The sequence below is a fragment of the Carassius carassius genome, chromosome 17 (assembly GCF_963082965.1).
Source record: "Carassius carassius chromosome 17, fCarCar2.1, whole genome shotgun sequence".
NCBI classification, from domain to species: domain Eukaryota; kingdom Metazoa; phylum Chordata; class Actinopteri; order Cypriniformes; family Cyprinidae; genus Carassius; species Carassius carassius.
The window spans coordinates 16,581,914-16,598,241 of record NC_081771.1 but is presented as its reverse complement, the minus strand read 5'-3'; the positions used below and the strand labels follow the sequence as shown (position 1 = coordinate 16,598,241).

General features: G+C 36.0%; 1 protein-coding gene across 5 annotated transcripts in view; it reads left to right on the top strand.

The window, feature by feature from the left end:
* LOC132161225 (lipoma-preferred partner homolog) overlaps positions 1 to 16,328 on the top strand; it is a 213,443-nt gene that overhangs the window by 136,178 nt on the left and 60,937 nt on the right. For all 5 annotated transcript variants that reach the window (XM_059571144.1, XM_059571140.1, XM_059571141.1 and 2 more), the window contains one exon: positions 8,335 to 8,416. In XM_059571144.1, coding sequence (XP_059427127.1) covers positions 8,335 to 8,416 — 82 coding nt within the window. The remainder of the gene's footprint in view (positions 1 to 8,334; positions 8,417 to 16,328) is intronic.

The following is a 16,328-nucleotide window of genomic DNA, read 5'->3' as shown; positions in this document are numbered from 1 at the left end:
TGATGGATTCCCTCAATAGAACACAGAGTATTAGCTGAATGCATCTTACTAAATCACATTAAAGGGATACTTCAGTCGAAAAGTAAAATTCAGTCTTTAGTTGCTTACTCTCCAAACCCATATATTCTTCATCATTTCCAAAACATAACAGATGATATCTGAGAAACTTGGGGTCCAAAAGTTTTAAGCTCTAAAAAGAACATATGTCTGCAAGTAATTCATATAAAGGCAAGTGATTTAATCCTAGTCTTCTGATGTTAATCACTTTGTTTGTTGAACATGGCCAAATTCACACTACGTTCGGGGTGAGTTTGTGTTTTTAATGTAGTTTTAATGTAGTAATTTATATCTGTGATGCAAAGCTAAATTCTCAACAGCAAATTACTTAAGCTTTAGTCACATGATCATTCAGAAATCATTCTAATATGCTGATCGATTTGGTACTCAGGTAATATTTCTTATCAATGCTGAAAACAGTTGTGCTGCTTAAGTGCTTACTATCAAATCATATCAGATCAATTCAAATCAAATCAAAACAAAACATTAATCAACTCATGCATACAGAGCCCTAATTAAATATGGAAACAAACCTCAGTGCTTCCTGCATGGTAACATAATAATTAAGTCACATGGCATGCAAGAACCAATGAGGTTTAATGTTATTTAATGAATTTGTATTTTCCTTCAGCATACAGGAAAGTAAAGAAGGCGGACCACAGTATTGTCAGTGTATGTAATGTGTTCATACTGATTAATTAGCAAAAAGAATATCAGTCAGGACTTATTAATGGAGGGATTAGAGCCTTGCCAAAGGAAACAATCATCGAGTAACTGCCTTATCTTTAGATAACAGTCAGTGTCCAAGCCAGGGAAATCACACCTTTCAGAGCCACATGAATATCACAAGTATTTGTTCTTTTTGAAAGAAGAGGAGGAATTGACTCTCCAGGGAATATTTTTTTTAATGGGAGAAAACAGTGACCTTATGCTAGCAGAAATGCAAACTATAAACATGTATTTGAAAGACCAGCACATGTGCATTGAGCTTGTGAGAGATGTTCCTCCGTGGCGCAGAGTAGCGGTACTCTATGGCTTTATTCAGTTAAGTTTGATTGAGAAATCGGTTTACACCTCTCTTGCATCTTACCACCTTCTGTCTATCACTCTATCTTGCACTCCTGTCCTGATTTGAATGACTCATACAACTCACATGAAAGACAGACCCATTTGTTAAATGGTTTTGGTGAGCATCACTTTTTTTGCATGGTTCTTCAATGCAAAAACATGTCTTAGTCACTAACCACCTGTTTCAGCAGCCACTAAATGTAGTGACATTTCAGTCCTTGGTCCCAATTACATGCACACAATTTTCTGTTTAAGGTCCACATTCTGGTTTATTCAAGCCTTTATTCTAAAAAAAAATATATAAAAATATTCTGAATATTTCTCATGTAATTAATGTAGATGCTTTTTAGTAATATTGTACAGTAATTGAATCAACTCATTCATACTCATGCATGTCTTTAACAATATTACAGATACTGTATGCAATTGTAATATCCAAAGCACTTCAGTAGTTTCATTTTTCAACAGTCTGTATATAAACTGTACCACTTAAGATACACTACCATTCAACAGTTTGAAAGAAATTATTTAATTAATGAATTTTATTGACTCTTATTCTTCCAGAATGCAATATATATTTAAAAAGTGACGGAAAACTTATTTTCATATTAAATAAATGCTGTTATTTTGAACTAGTGCTGTCAAATGATTAATCGTGATTAATCACATCCAAAATAAAAGTTTTTGTTTACATAATATTTGTGCGTGTATTTTTTTAATGTTATTTTATAATGTATATATAAATACGAAACACATGCATGTATACATTTAAGAAAAATATGTAATGTTTATATTTTAAGTATTTATATATAAATAATATAAATTATAAGAATATTAATATATACATGTAAATGCATCTACATGTTTTCAAAATATATACTCTGTGTGTGCTTTTATATATTAATAATAAATATGCACAGTATACAAACACAGGCATCACAGGCATAGATTAAATTTTAAAATATGTATTAAAATAGAAAACCATTACTTTAAATTGTAATAATGGTTCAAATTGTTACTGTTTTTACTGCATTTTGATCAAATAAATGCAGCACTGGTGAGCACATTTTAACGGTACTGTCTGAACATGCACAGAAATCAGTAGTTTTGTTGGATTTTCTTAACAAAATTGTTTATGCAATGCAAAATTGTAAATAATACTTAAAAAAAATTATTCACCATCATTATAATCACAGTATGATGGTCAGCACCCTCCACAAACTCAGAACTACATGATAAGGAATTGCCCTTTACTACTTGCTTTTGTTTTCACTCATAGTTGGTAGAAGTAAGATGGACATATTATCACAATTTGTTTAATATGAAAATATTGTGTTTTCTACAGCAGGGGATTCTTTGGTTGATTACACTTCAATTACATGAGTCACACATCAAAAGGCCAGGACATCCAATGTGGTCTGTGTTTGGGGGGTATAAGTATGCATGCGTTTAATTCCCCCTTCCTTGATGTTTTTCTATAATGCTAAATATAATGCAAATGCTAACATATATAAATAAAAGTGTATTATACAAGTCGTACACATGGAGAGATAATTACACACAGCACTCTTTTTAATTAGTTGTTTTTCTTGTCCACAATAATCCACTGTGCCCACTCAGACTGTTAAATTACATGTCAAATTGTCATAAACCACATGGAGCGATTGAGAAACTCAAATGAGAAACTCCACACATCATAGCTCTTGAAAATATCGAGGCCCCTCATTCTGTGAAGGGATACGGGTCCACCAGACACAGGTTAACAAATAGATCTGCAGAAACTTTCCTGAGCACTCCTTGATTGTTAACATCCATCCACAACATTCTGTGTCCATATATGAGTAATTAACCCCCGCCATAATAATTAGCTGTCTACAGGAAGTAGAGATATGCTGAATTAAAAGTTTTTGTGTGGGCTTTTGCCACATGAAAGTTTTCATTAGTTTTCCTCCCACCGTCTGTGTGAAATGCCATCACCGGCTCTGTATCTTACTGACAGAATGAGTCTCACAGGCCTGACAGCGTGCAGATTGGTGCAAGAACTTGTGACAAGAAAGGATCTGCATGAGTGAACAACTTCAGGGCTGATAAAGTTGTTGCTAAACTGAGGCAGAATGAATGTTTTGTGTCTTTGGTCAGAGGGAGGGAACCAAAGGTTGTGATTTGTGTCTGTAATTGGTGTTTTTATATGAGCCCTTCTCATATTGGGATATCCTGTGTTAACACCAACACCAGAGGCATCCAGACCTTTGGCTCCAATTTTTTTTTTTTGTTTTTTTGTAATTGAACAGGGTTGTTTGAGTGGTTTCCTGTTTGACCTTATTTTGCACCGGCAAATGGTCATTGTATGATGGTTTTGGATGCAAAAGATGCCCTGACATTTGGTTAGGATCCTGATAGTTTGTTTATCAGTCTGTATGTGAATCACCTAGCTTGGTCATTTTGATCGTTTGGTTAAACGAAATGGAAAACAGAGGCGTGATATGTTGAGTAGTACCTATTTCTGCCTAAATTAAAGCTGTAATATGTAATTTCTTTACCACTAGTATATAAACTCTTACGCCTGAAATTTCTTGACTTCCTCCACATATGAGATTTGAACATGGCAATTTAGAATGTTTCCACTTTCGGCGTAAATTGTGATTTTTAATATGTGATTTGTAAGGTAGAGTCTTTTTTGGCCCTTGAGACTTTTGCTTTTCGTGCATTTAAGTCACTTGCTAAATGTTTAAAATGTTTAACTGTATAAAAAAAATTTAAAAAACACATTTTTTTTAATGGTCTTTCTTTAGCAGATATTTAGCCCCTGTTGTGTTATTGCAGTAAAGAAAATAATAATAATCATAAAAATAACAACAAAAACAACAATAAATCAATAAATAAATAAATACAAACATACATACAGATACTTTTTCCATCCAATATGATAATAATGTAGATTAAATTTTTTTCCATAAGTGTTATGGGTTTTAAATTGGATTTCATTAACATGCATTAAATTGGTCAAAAATGGCATTAAAGACATTTATATTTTTACAAAATATTCAAATAAAATGCTTCAAATTTCAAAAAATCTTAAAAATGTATCCTTTCATTGGATAATAAGAATTTAAAATGGGGGGAAATATCATTAAGAAATAAAGGATTTTCCTCAAATACTCGTTGGCCACAATTAACTGCACCCTTTTATTCAGTACTTCCAAAACAAACCTCCATTTGCCAGTTTAACAGGTCTAAATTTTCTTCTTTAATGCCTGATGAGGTTAGAGAACACCTGACAAGAGATCAGAGACAATTCCCTCATCCAGAGTCACTCCAGACCCTTTAGATTCCCAGCTCCATGTTGTTGCTTCTTAGCCAATCAAACTCTCTTTCTCATAGTGAATTAGGACGATATAGACACGTCCTCTTCCAGGCAGTTTCGTAACATTTCATGTTGATTGGAAATTCTTAATTATTGCCCCAATGGTGGAAATGTGAATTTTCACTGCTCTAGCTCTTTTCTTAAAGCAACTTCACTAATCTGTGAAGCTCAGTTATCTTTTGCTGCACATCAGAAATATATTATTTGGTTTTTTTTATTTTGATGGATGATTAAGGGAATTTGGGCTTTGTTTTCCCTCCTCTTTATATTTCTGTGAAACAGGGGGTAATGGCTGGATAATTTCATGTTTATAATCACAATGAATGCTCAAAATTGTGAATATGAATGGGAATATACTTCAGAGATATTTTACTCATAATAATTTCTAGGAGTGCCAATAATTGTGTCCGAGTATTTGAGAAAAACCTTTATTTCATAATGATATGTCCCCCCATTTTAAATTCCTATTATCCAATGGAAGGATAAATTTGTTTTGTGAATTTTTAAAATAAAAGATCAAAAGGTTTAACAATGCACATGAATTTCAGCCTTCTTTGATCATATTTACCAAGGGTGCCGATATTTTTGGCCATGACTGTATATATATATATAATAAAAAAAAATAAGCAGCACAAGCATTTTCAATTATGATGATAATAAAATAAATAATTGAGCACCAAATCAACATATTACTTCAGAATCGTGTGACACTGAAGACTGGAGTAATGGCTGCAGAAAAATCAGCTTTGCCTTCACATAACTAACCAAATTACAATTATTGTTAAAATAGAAAACAGTTATTTTACATTTTATTAATATTTCACTATATTACCGTTTTACAGAGGTGGAAAGTAACGAATTACAAATACTCGCGTTACTGTAATTGAGTAGCTTTTTTGTGTACTAATACTTTTTAAAGTAATTTTTTAAATCTGTAATTTTACTTTTACTTAAGTATATTTTGTTTAAAGTATTGTACTTCGCTACATTTTAAAACACATTAATTACTGAGTAAAAAAAAAATAAAAATCGCTCCCTGGAAACTACGTCAGTAAATAATTGGCAGGAGGGCAAACTGGCGCTAAAATCACAAGAAAGATGCAGACGGTCAAAACAGGCGTTAGTGGTGCAGACACCGCTGAAAACGAAACCCCGTCATATTCTGAAGTTGAACTCGAAGGAAATGAAGTAAACCTTTGGCCATATGTATGCTCTATTATGCAGTGTAAGCTGTACTTGCCTAGGAAGACCAAACTAGCAGCTTATAAAATCTTGACAAGACATCAACCCTTCGCAAGAATGTAGAGGTAAGCTAAATAATTGCATCGTTGCATTGGTGGTTAAAATGAAGCTTTGACATTTTAGCAAGAGGTTTTGCACAAATTAGCCAAAAAGACAGTGATGAGGAGTGTGCTATATATATCGTCTGCGATAATATCATATTTTTTGTTTTAATGATGTGCGCGTGCATTTATAGTGCGTTCTTTCACTGTGTGATTCAGTCTCCTAAAATGCATTTAGAATGATCACAAAATTGAAGATATAGGGGCAGAAAATACACATATTTATATAATTTTATATATTAAATCAAAATCACACAAAGAAGGCCGTCTTTTCCTCCAAAAACCATCATGAATATATACATACATATATATATAACAGTTCAGTAAACAAGTTAATTAAGAGACTTGCCTTTTAGACACCATATTGCCTTTTTTAGCTCTATTTCTACAACAGAAAATAATTCCAAACACAGCCACCAAAGCACAGTTTTGCATCTCTGAGCAACGTGACAGTGTTTCGTTCCTGAATGAATCAACCGTTTAAATGATTCGGTTCAGTCGCAATGACTCACTTATTAACAGTGACTTGCTGACACATACTGGCCATTTTAATTTCACATTTAAAGTATCTTTTGATTTTTATTTAATAATTAATTTCTTATCATTTCAAATGAGTATTCAACATTTTATGTCTTTTATTTCAAAACATTATTCATGCATTTGTAACTGCAGGTTAAATGCATTCTTGTCCTGCACTAAACAGTGTAATACATCCAAATGCCACTTCCAATGAATAATCTGCATTTCCTCTGCATTAAAAGATGAGTTTGTTGATACTGATTTGCTTGGTAACAGCCCAAATGTTTTATTATTCTAAATAACTGATTCCTTTAATTAAAAACAACTAGTTTGAGATTAATAGACCTATCCCAGGGCTGTCAGACTCAGTTCCTGGAGGGCCGTAGCCCTGCAGAGTTTAGTTCTAACCCTGCTCCAGCACACATATCATGTAGTTTTCAAATAAACCTAAATGATTAGATTAGCTGGATCAGGTGTGTTTAATTAGGGTTATAGCTAAACTGTGCAGGACTGTGGCCCTCCAGGAACTGAGTTTGACACCCTTGGCCTGTCCCATTTTTGACTCCCTCCCACTGTTAAAATGTAACTAAGTAATTTTTACTCTGAGTAAATTTTAAATGAGCTACTTTTTACTTTTACCTGAGTAGATTTTTAGACTGGTACTTTTACTTGTACTTAAGTAAAATTTCATTAATGTAATGGTACTTTTACTTGAGTAGAATATTTTTGTACTCTTTCAACCTCTGCCGTTTTACTTTCTTTTTTATCAAATAAATTCAGCATTGGTAAGTAAAACAGAAGCCTTTCAAAAAAATGTATAAATTGGTGCATGTTTGATACATAAATTCTAATAAGTTCCATTCCATTCCAATTTCATTCTGCAAGATCTTGAAATACAACATCAAATACAAGATTGAAAGCTGTAGATGAAGTTAACCCTAGAAGACCCAAAAATTGAAAAAACCTGTGAAAAAAATTATTTCACCTTTTCAATTTTGTTGTAGGAGGCATCTTAATACAGAAATATGAATAAAAACATTATAAAAAAGTTTTGATTATATTTAATTTTTATTTTATACAAAACCTGATGAACTGAATGAAAGCTTTAAAATATTCTTCATAACTTGACTTTAAAACTTTCTTCTCTTGTATCAAAGTCCATCTCAAAGTCACTGTTTTTTATTTTGGACAGCACCAGTGACATATCATACATATATAGTGAGACATATTTCCTAGCTGGTGACATTCTGAAATGAAAAAAAAAAACAATGATTATTTTCCAGGCTAAAAGTATCAGTGCAGATTGATCCCAAACATAGTTACACATTTTAAATTATTCACCCATTCACAGAATTCACACAGTCTGATAGCCTTTCATGCCCTTCATTTATCATGCTAATAGCACTTATCACCTGTCCCTCATGCAGCAAGCAGATATTTGGGCAAACAAGCAAAGGACCAGTTAAATACATTTTATAAATTATAAGATACTAATAGTTGTAAATATTGTTACACAGATACTTTCAAATTATTGAAGAAATAATTGATCCTTCAACTTGAACTTATCAATTAATAATCATAAAATCTTGGTTGAATCTCAAAATGGTAACAAAAGAGTATACAGAAACAGTATGTTTCTATTGAAGCTCATTACATTAAGATTTTGGGTGTTTGAGGTCTTTGAGAAAATGCAGTTGTCACAGATCCACTTTACCTTCTGAAACTTCAGCAACAGTCTTGAGGTCTGAGTTATTTGTTAGACTGATGATCCATCTAATTAAGAGATGCTTGTGCACATCCATGAATATCTGTTACATCAAGTCATCATTTAATTAACCTGGTGTTATCTTGTTATGGTAAACAACACCCTGTTGTATAGAATGTTTGTGAGATTTGTGCTCCTGTACATTTTCATACAATTTGATTAGTATGTGATTGTACATTATGTATAACCATGGTGTGTGTGTCTTTGCTGTGTTTTAGGGTCGCCCTGAGGAGGAACTGGACCGTCTGACAAAGAAGATGCTGCATGACATGGACAATCCCCCGTCTGAGGAGTATTTTGGTATGTGACCAGTTTACCTCACACAAACCTGCTTTCATAGAGCCATTAGAAATAACCATTTGCATGGCAAACCATTTTGCATGGCAAAACTGGCTAACTTTAGTGTCCAAATGCTTTTTAGGGTCATTATTAGGGTTACCATTCAACCTCTATTTCAGGGACATGTCCTGGCCGGGATTTCTAAACTTACCTAAAATGTCCAGGTTTTGGCTTTGTTTTCCTATTGATATGCTCTCTGTAGTCCTCATACATGATATTTATGTCTAATTTGCTTTGCTTTGACCGTTCACTGTATATACATTCTGTGTTCTTTACATGAGGACACAAGCACACCTTATTTCCTGTCTTTTTGGGAAGCAGATGTAGGCCATGATTGCCTAATCCTATTCCTGAAGAACTACCTTCCTGCATAGTTCAGTTCCAACTCTGCTCCAACACACCTTTATGTAATTATCAAGTGTTCTTAAAGAGATCTTAATTAGCTGGTTAATATTAGTGGTTTTGAAACAGTGAAATTTTATAAATGGCAGTATACCTTGAAATCGGTTATTGGCCCATACCTACTTTGGGGTTAACCAACCAAAAGTTTAGGGTATAGCTGACAGTAAGTTAACCCTGCTTTCTGGAATACACCCCTGGGAACACCAGGTTTTGTTTTGCAGAAGTAAGATTGAGCCTAAAGTATGTGTTGGAGTGTGTGTGTTTTGCTATGTTCACATTCGTCCCTCCACCCTCAGCAGTCTGAGCTTCCCCCTTTTTACCGTAAGTGTCAGAAGACATTCCCTGCACTTCTTACCATCAGCTCTTACTGTCAGCTTCTGTTTTCACTCTTTAGTTGGGAAACAGAGCACTCTGCTTTATACATCTACAGTACTTCCTCCACTGTCTGAGAAATCAGTTTTAGATAACCTAATTTTTTTTTAAATTAGTATTAGTGGTAATAGTAGTACAATGAATTATCTATCTATATATATATATATATATATATATATATATATATATATACACACACACACACACACACACACACACACTTTTATACGGGTAAGATTTTATTTTTTATTTTTTATTTAAAAGGAGTCTCTTCTCCTCACAAAGGCTGCATTTATTTGATCGAAAATACAGCAAAAACAGTAATATTGTGAAATATTTTTCCCACTTAAAATAACTGTTTTATACTTGAATATATTTTAAAATGCTCTTGGCAAAGCTGAAATTTCAGCATCATTACTCCAGTTTTCTGTGTCACATGATAATTTTAACATGCTGATTTGCACAAGAAACATTTTACACAATTCACATTTACATGTTGTTAGAACTGAAATGTGTGTTGCCAGTGTGTGTACACAACCACCCTATAATGATAAAGATAAAAAATATCCCATTTTTCAGATTAAGTTGTTCTCAGATTCTTGGCTGTGTTGTGTCATACGGACCCAGGTCCCTCCCATGATTGTTGATTGACACGGCCATCTTACCTTTGACCTGCCCTGAGTGAGCTGTCATCAGTCTGCCATTTTTTGTTGTTGGATGTAATAATGAACATAGCAGTCATCATTAACTACCGAAATCTGATCCACTGAAGACACAGTGGAGTAAGTTTGTTTTTAAAGGTGCCACAGAATGTATTGATACAATATTTTAAATTGTTCTCTGAGTGTGTATATGAAGTTTTATCTTAAGATACACCACAGATATTTTTTTATAGCCTGTTGAAAATGCCATTTTTAGGGTATGAGCCAAAACGCACTGTTATTTGCGATTTTCATTTTCCCCTTTAAATGAAAATGATGAGATCAGATGAGTGCGGAGCAGTCAGTGTTGCCAAGTCAGCGGTTTTTCCCACGTGTGATATTTAAGCCCCTAAAATGCAAATTTTAACAAGGGAATCCCACCAAAAATGTATATTTTGCCCCACCTGAATGTGATTTTTACCGGGGGATCTCCCTCAAAATGTGATTGGGCTAGTTTTGAGTAGCAATTGGGCAGGTTTTGTTGTGAAAACCTGTCAATCCTGGTGGGGCTTCTAGAGCTCATGCTCCGGCATACTGGTGTTACGGTTTAACTGTTGGTGACCTTGTTACTGGCTTCACATGTCTTCCAAATGCAATTTTTAACTACCACATTCCTGTTTACAAGCATTCTGGTAGCATATGAAGGCAGCATTATTGAAAACAGGCAGAGGCAATGGGAGCTTTAGCAACATTAGCCTTACATAGAGCCAAGATCTTTTGGAAAACAAAATATGATGCGTGATGCTTACTTTGTCTGTAGTCTGGATGTTTGTGCACAAAGCATTGGTATCGATCCTTCTTTCAGAAGCAACCTTTGCACAACTCCAGTTGAATTGTCCCTCGTTTGTGAGGCAGTCCAGTGTAAAATTTTAGCACAAATGTATATGATTTTCCGTGTTTTTTTTGTTTTGTTTTTTTCAGGACATTTCCTTCCCAACACATGACACTTTTAATGGCTCTTTGGCACAGACATTGTACCTCCAGCAGCTACAGCAAGAGAACAGTTATGGTGGACCGCAGCTTCTCACTTAGGGCTGTGTATATGCTAATAGGACAGAGAGCATCACAAATGGGCGGGACTTCCTCAACTATGTCATCATAGTAGTTAGAAACCTGGAACTGCTAGTGTGGAGAGACTGTTTATGAATTATTGTAATTATAAAACAATGAGTGTATGGATTTTTACTATTATAGCCTGGTTGTTTTCACACATTGCAGCCACACAACTGTTCAAACACCTTACAAAAGAGATTTTTGCCTTCTATGGCACCTTTAAAGGGAATGTGCCCTTCAGCTGTTTTTTTTTTGTACATTTTCAATCTCCTTTCCTAATAAAGTGCTACTGTAGTTAGCAAGTTTCATAATGAATGTTGCTAAAGTTTACAGTCTCTCAGAGAACTGCGCGTCCCCCCCATGAAGGAAGAGAGGCGAAGATAGCAGAGCTCATTAGCAATTAAAGGGAAATGCACTGAAACTGCTTGCTGTGAAAAGAGCTTTTTGTGACAGGGTTTTTAACCAAAGCATCTTGTAAATGACTAAATGTAATATTATATATTTATATAAATTATATAAATATAATTATATCATGTTTCCTCATTGAAATGAAAGCCCCTAACCTCACAATCCTGTCCTATTCATTCATTCTGAAGTGCTTAGTTCACCTATACGTTAAAAAAAATTAAATAAAATTGTTTGCGTGAAGCATGGTGTAAGGGTTAAACGAAATGAGAGAGAGGGTGGGTTGGGCTGTTGTGTCCTGCTTACATCAGGGCATGTGTCAGCAGTGAGTGGCCCGGAGTAAATGCGTGGCACGAGTGCACATTGCACAGTCACACCCACACACACAAACACATATATGTGCAGTGTTTGCAAACTGCCTTAATGGCTAGAGGGAGGTTGAAAGCAGGCTAGTGAGCCTGTAAATGGGTCTGTGTGAACCCAGGCCAGCCAGGCATACCCAGTCACTGAGAATGTCACACACAGCCACAGCATCTAAACAAGAGCACAGCACTCCTGGGATTTAAGAGAGAGGCTAAAAGAGGAAGAAAGCCAGGGGTGTGATGAGGTTGAAGAAAGTAGGAGAGAGGCAGAAGCAGCATTGTATGTGAAGGTCAAAGTCCCTATGCAATTGTGGCTTTTAGTTTATGTCTGCTAGCTTAGTGGCAATCTGTATTATAGTGTACTGTACTACTAAAAGTTGACAAAACAACTTTTAGCACATATACAGATTTAAAAGCTCTACTGGGAGAATAGCACTTTTTCAGAAGGCACTTTCTATTATATAGACTTTTTTGTATATGTGTGAAGCATTAGAAACACAATTCTCATATGTTAAAATGTTTTTAATAAAATAAATGAATACACTGTACTACAATATGCACTGTAAAATACAGCATCAAAGAGAAGAGAGAGAAAGGGGGAAAAAAGAAAAAAACTGGCAGCTGTGGTTGCCAGAATTATTCTGTAAAAATACATTAAAAATTGCAAGAACTAATCATTTTGTAAACCAAATATCATCAAATATAAGGTGACCCAGGGAATTCAGTTTTTCACTGTAAATTATAAGATAACTTGTTTTTTTTTTTTATTCCAAAAATGGTTCAATGTAATGTGAATATAATACAGTTTTGCCCCGTATAATATAAGGGAACTTATTTACCATAGCATTTTTATATTCTTTCACAATTAAATGTCTTTTACTTTTTTTGTGTACTTTTTTTTTAATTGACTGGAAAATATTTATTTTATTGTTATTTAATTTCAAAGGATAGTTCACCCAAAAATGACAATTCTGTCATTAATTAATCACTCTCATGTCGTTACAAACCCATAAGACCTCTGTTCATTTTCAGGACACACAGATTAACAATGTAAATAAAGTATGCTGTTTTGTGTCCGCTGCACCACGTAGTTACGTTTTCATTCAGATCACATTGTAAACATAGACAACGTATCCGCCTGGCACAGCTGACACAGAACAGCATTAGTTGTTTATATCCAGTGGATACTTTCCAAAATGGCACCAAGGTGACACAGAGGAGACAGATTGTTGAATAAAGTCTTTATTTTTATTTTTTTATTTTCAAGTCAAGTCTGCTTTATTGTCAATTCTTCAACATGTACGGTTCATACATACAGAGTATTGAAATTGTGATACTCTCAGACCCTTGGTGCATACAGATAACACTAACAGTAGAACATTAAAAATAGATAATAAAATAATAAAATGTAAACTACAACTATACAAATATACAAATAGGTCATGTAAAAAAAGAAAGATAAGTAAAGCAGCACAAGGCAGATAGAGTGCAAACCAGTGAAGTAAACAGTGCAGATATAATTATAGTAGTGCAAAAGATCTTATTTAGTCTGGTTAAAGTGTCAATCCTGAATGAGGTAGTGAGAAGACCAATGCTGTACAAAGTGTCTGGTGCAGGTCCCAGAGTGTGACGGGTGGTTGGGATCACCTGTGATGCAGAGGGCTTTATGGGTGAGACTGGTTCCATAAATGTCCTGGATGGAGGGAAGAGAGACACCAACGATCTTCTCAGCTGCTTTATGCAGAAACAGGATACTCCCGATGGTGCCTCTGTAGAAGATGCACATGATGGGGGCTGGGGCTCTGGCTCTTCTCGGTTTGCAGAGGAAATAGAGACATTTTTTTTTTAAATTAATATTGTAGCTTTGTAAAATTAAGATTGAACCACTGATGTTATTTTACAGATGTCCTTGCTACATTTCTGGACCTTGACGGGGTGGTACCCTTACTGTCTATGCAGAGTCAGAGAGCTCTCAGAATTCATAAAAAAATCAATTTTTGTTCTGAAGATGAATGGAGGTTTTATGGGTTTGGAATGACATGAGAGTGGATAATTCATGCCAGATTTAAAATTTTGGGTGAACTATCCCTTTAATTATCTCCTTTCACTAAACACTGAAAAAGGGGGAAAAAAGAATTAATACTTTTATAGCCTCCGATGAGCAATAGCAAGAAGCTAATTTTGGTTTTGCAATGTAAACTCTTTAAAAGCAACCCTTTGATTTGAGCTGGCTCAGTGTCCTGTTTCAAAAGGAATATTTAGAAAAAAAATAAAGACATTTTATTGTCATTGCACAGTTAAGGTACAAGGCAATGAAATGCAGTTAGCATCTAACCAGAAGTGCAATATGCAGTAAGTACAGAATATACAGTATCTACAATGTTACAAATGTACAATAAATATAGGCATTATGGACATAATTTACAGATTTTAAATACTATCAGCATAGGTATACTGTGAACATACTATACAGATGGATTATGTATAAGTGTATGTACACTATAAGCAGAAACTATGAAGATATGATGAATCATTTACACTAGTGCATAGACAGTAAAAGTGAATAGAAAATATTTCAGTGTGCAAACGGATTACAAGTAAGAACAAGTTTACTGTTTTTTGCTTGTTGTGAATCAGATGTAGTGATGAGGAGTCTGTGTGTGTGGTGTGGGGGGTGTTGGGGGGTGTCAGAGGGCAGAGTTAAGTAAGGAGACAGCTGTGGGGAAAAAGCTGTTCCTGAGTCTGCTGGTCCTTGTCCAGGGACTCCTGAAGCGCCTCCCGCTGTGGTCTCTGTGGTCAAGGTGAGAGGAGTTCTTAAGAATGCTGGGAGCTTGACGTAGACAGTGTTTCCTCTGGATGTCCTCAATAGCAGGGAGTGGTGTCCCTGTGATGCATTGGGCAGTTTTCACCACCCTCTGCAGTGCCTTTCAGTCAACAACTGAGCAGTTTCCATACCAGACTTGGATACAACTGGTCAGGATGCTCTTGATCGCACAAACGTAAAAGTTCACCAAGATGGCTGAAGACAGCTGGTTCTTCTTCAGTGTCCTGAGGAAGAAGAGGTGCTGGTGAGCCTTCTTGACCAGGCTGGAGGTCTCTGTGGTCCAGGACAGGTCCTCTGAGATGGTGGTTCCCAGGAACTTGAAGCTGGAGACATGTTCAACAACCATCCCGGTTAATGTAGATGGGGTTATGCATGCTTCCTTTCTTCTTCCTGAAGTTCACAATGAGCTCCTTTGTCTTGCTGGTGTTAAGGAGCAGGTTGTTGTCAGCACACCATGCGGCCAGGTGCTGTACCTCCTCTCTGTAGGCAGTCTCATCGTTGTCTCTGATGAGACCAATCCCCGTGGTGTCATCTGCAAACTTAATGTTGGAGTTTGATCCATGCACAAGCTTGCAGTCGTGGGTGTAGAGGGAGTAAAGGAATGGGCTCAGCACACAGCCCTGTTGTACACGGTGTTGAGTGTGATGGTGGTGGAGCAGGAGTGGCCTGACCTAACATGCTGAGGTCTGTTGGTCAGAAAGTGCATAATCCAGTTGCAGAGGGAGGTGTTTATGTCCAGGTCTCCAAGATATGTGGTCAGCTTGGAGGGAATGACAGTGTTAAATACTGAGCTGAAGTCAACAAACAACATCCATACATATGTGTTGTTATTGTCCAAGTGTGCAAGTACAGAGTGCAGCACTCTGCATACTGCATCATCTTTGCTCCTATTTCTACGGTAAGCAAATTGGTTTGGGTCCAGTGTGGATGGGAGGCAGTCTTTGAGGTGTGCTAGAACCAGTTGCTCGAAGCACTTCATGACATTAGGTGTGAGTGCAACGGGGCGGTAGTCATTCAGGCACATTGGGGAGGAGTGTTTGGCACTGGCACAATGAATGTGGACTTAAAAGTATGTTGGCACAGTTGCTTAGGTGAGGGACATGTTGAAAATATCTGTGAATACCCCTGCAAGCTGCTCTGCACATGCCCTAACCACACATCCAGGAATGCCATCCGGGCCAGGAGCCTTATGTGCGTTGATCCTGCTCAATGCAGTGTAGACATCTGTGGAAGTGAGTTTGAGGGGCTGGTGATCTGCTGAGAATGTGATTTTGGTGACCGTCTCCTTGCTGTCGCTGTTGAAGTGAGCATAAAAGTATTTTAGCTCGTTAAGGAAGTAGTCGTCTGTCTATACCAGAGGAGGTATAGATAACAATGTCTGAGTGAGAGCCACAGGCAGCCAGAGAAGCAAACATACTCCAGTCCGTGTATTGAAATAAAGAGTCTGCTCCAGTTGGCCAGACTTTGAAGGTCCTCACTGATGGCTTCACACGGTTTATGAGGGGTGAATACTTAGGGGTGAGAAACAAAGTAAGTTCAAAATATTGATTCTTAGATAGATACCGATATAATAAAAAAGATACAGTATCGACATTCTAGCCCTTAGTATCGATACTCCGCCCAGCCATTAGGGGGCGCAGCGGCGCCTGGGAGTTTAAAAAAACTCATGGAAAATGTCGAAGATTTTAGAAGCGCCGTTGTCCCTAAAGGCAGATGTTTGGACACATTTTGGTTTTAAAGCAAAGGAAGGAAAC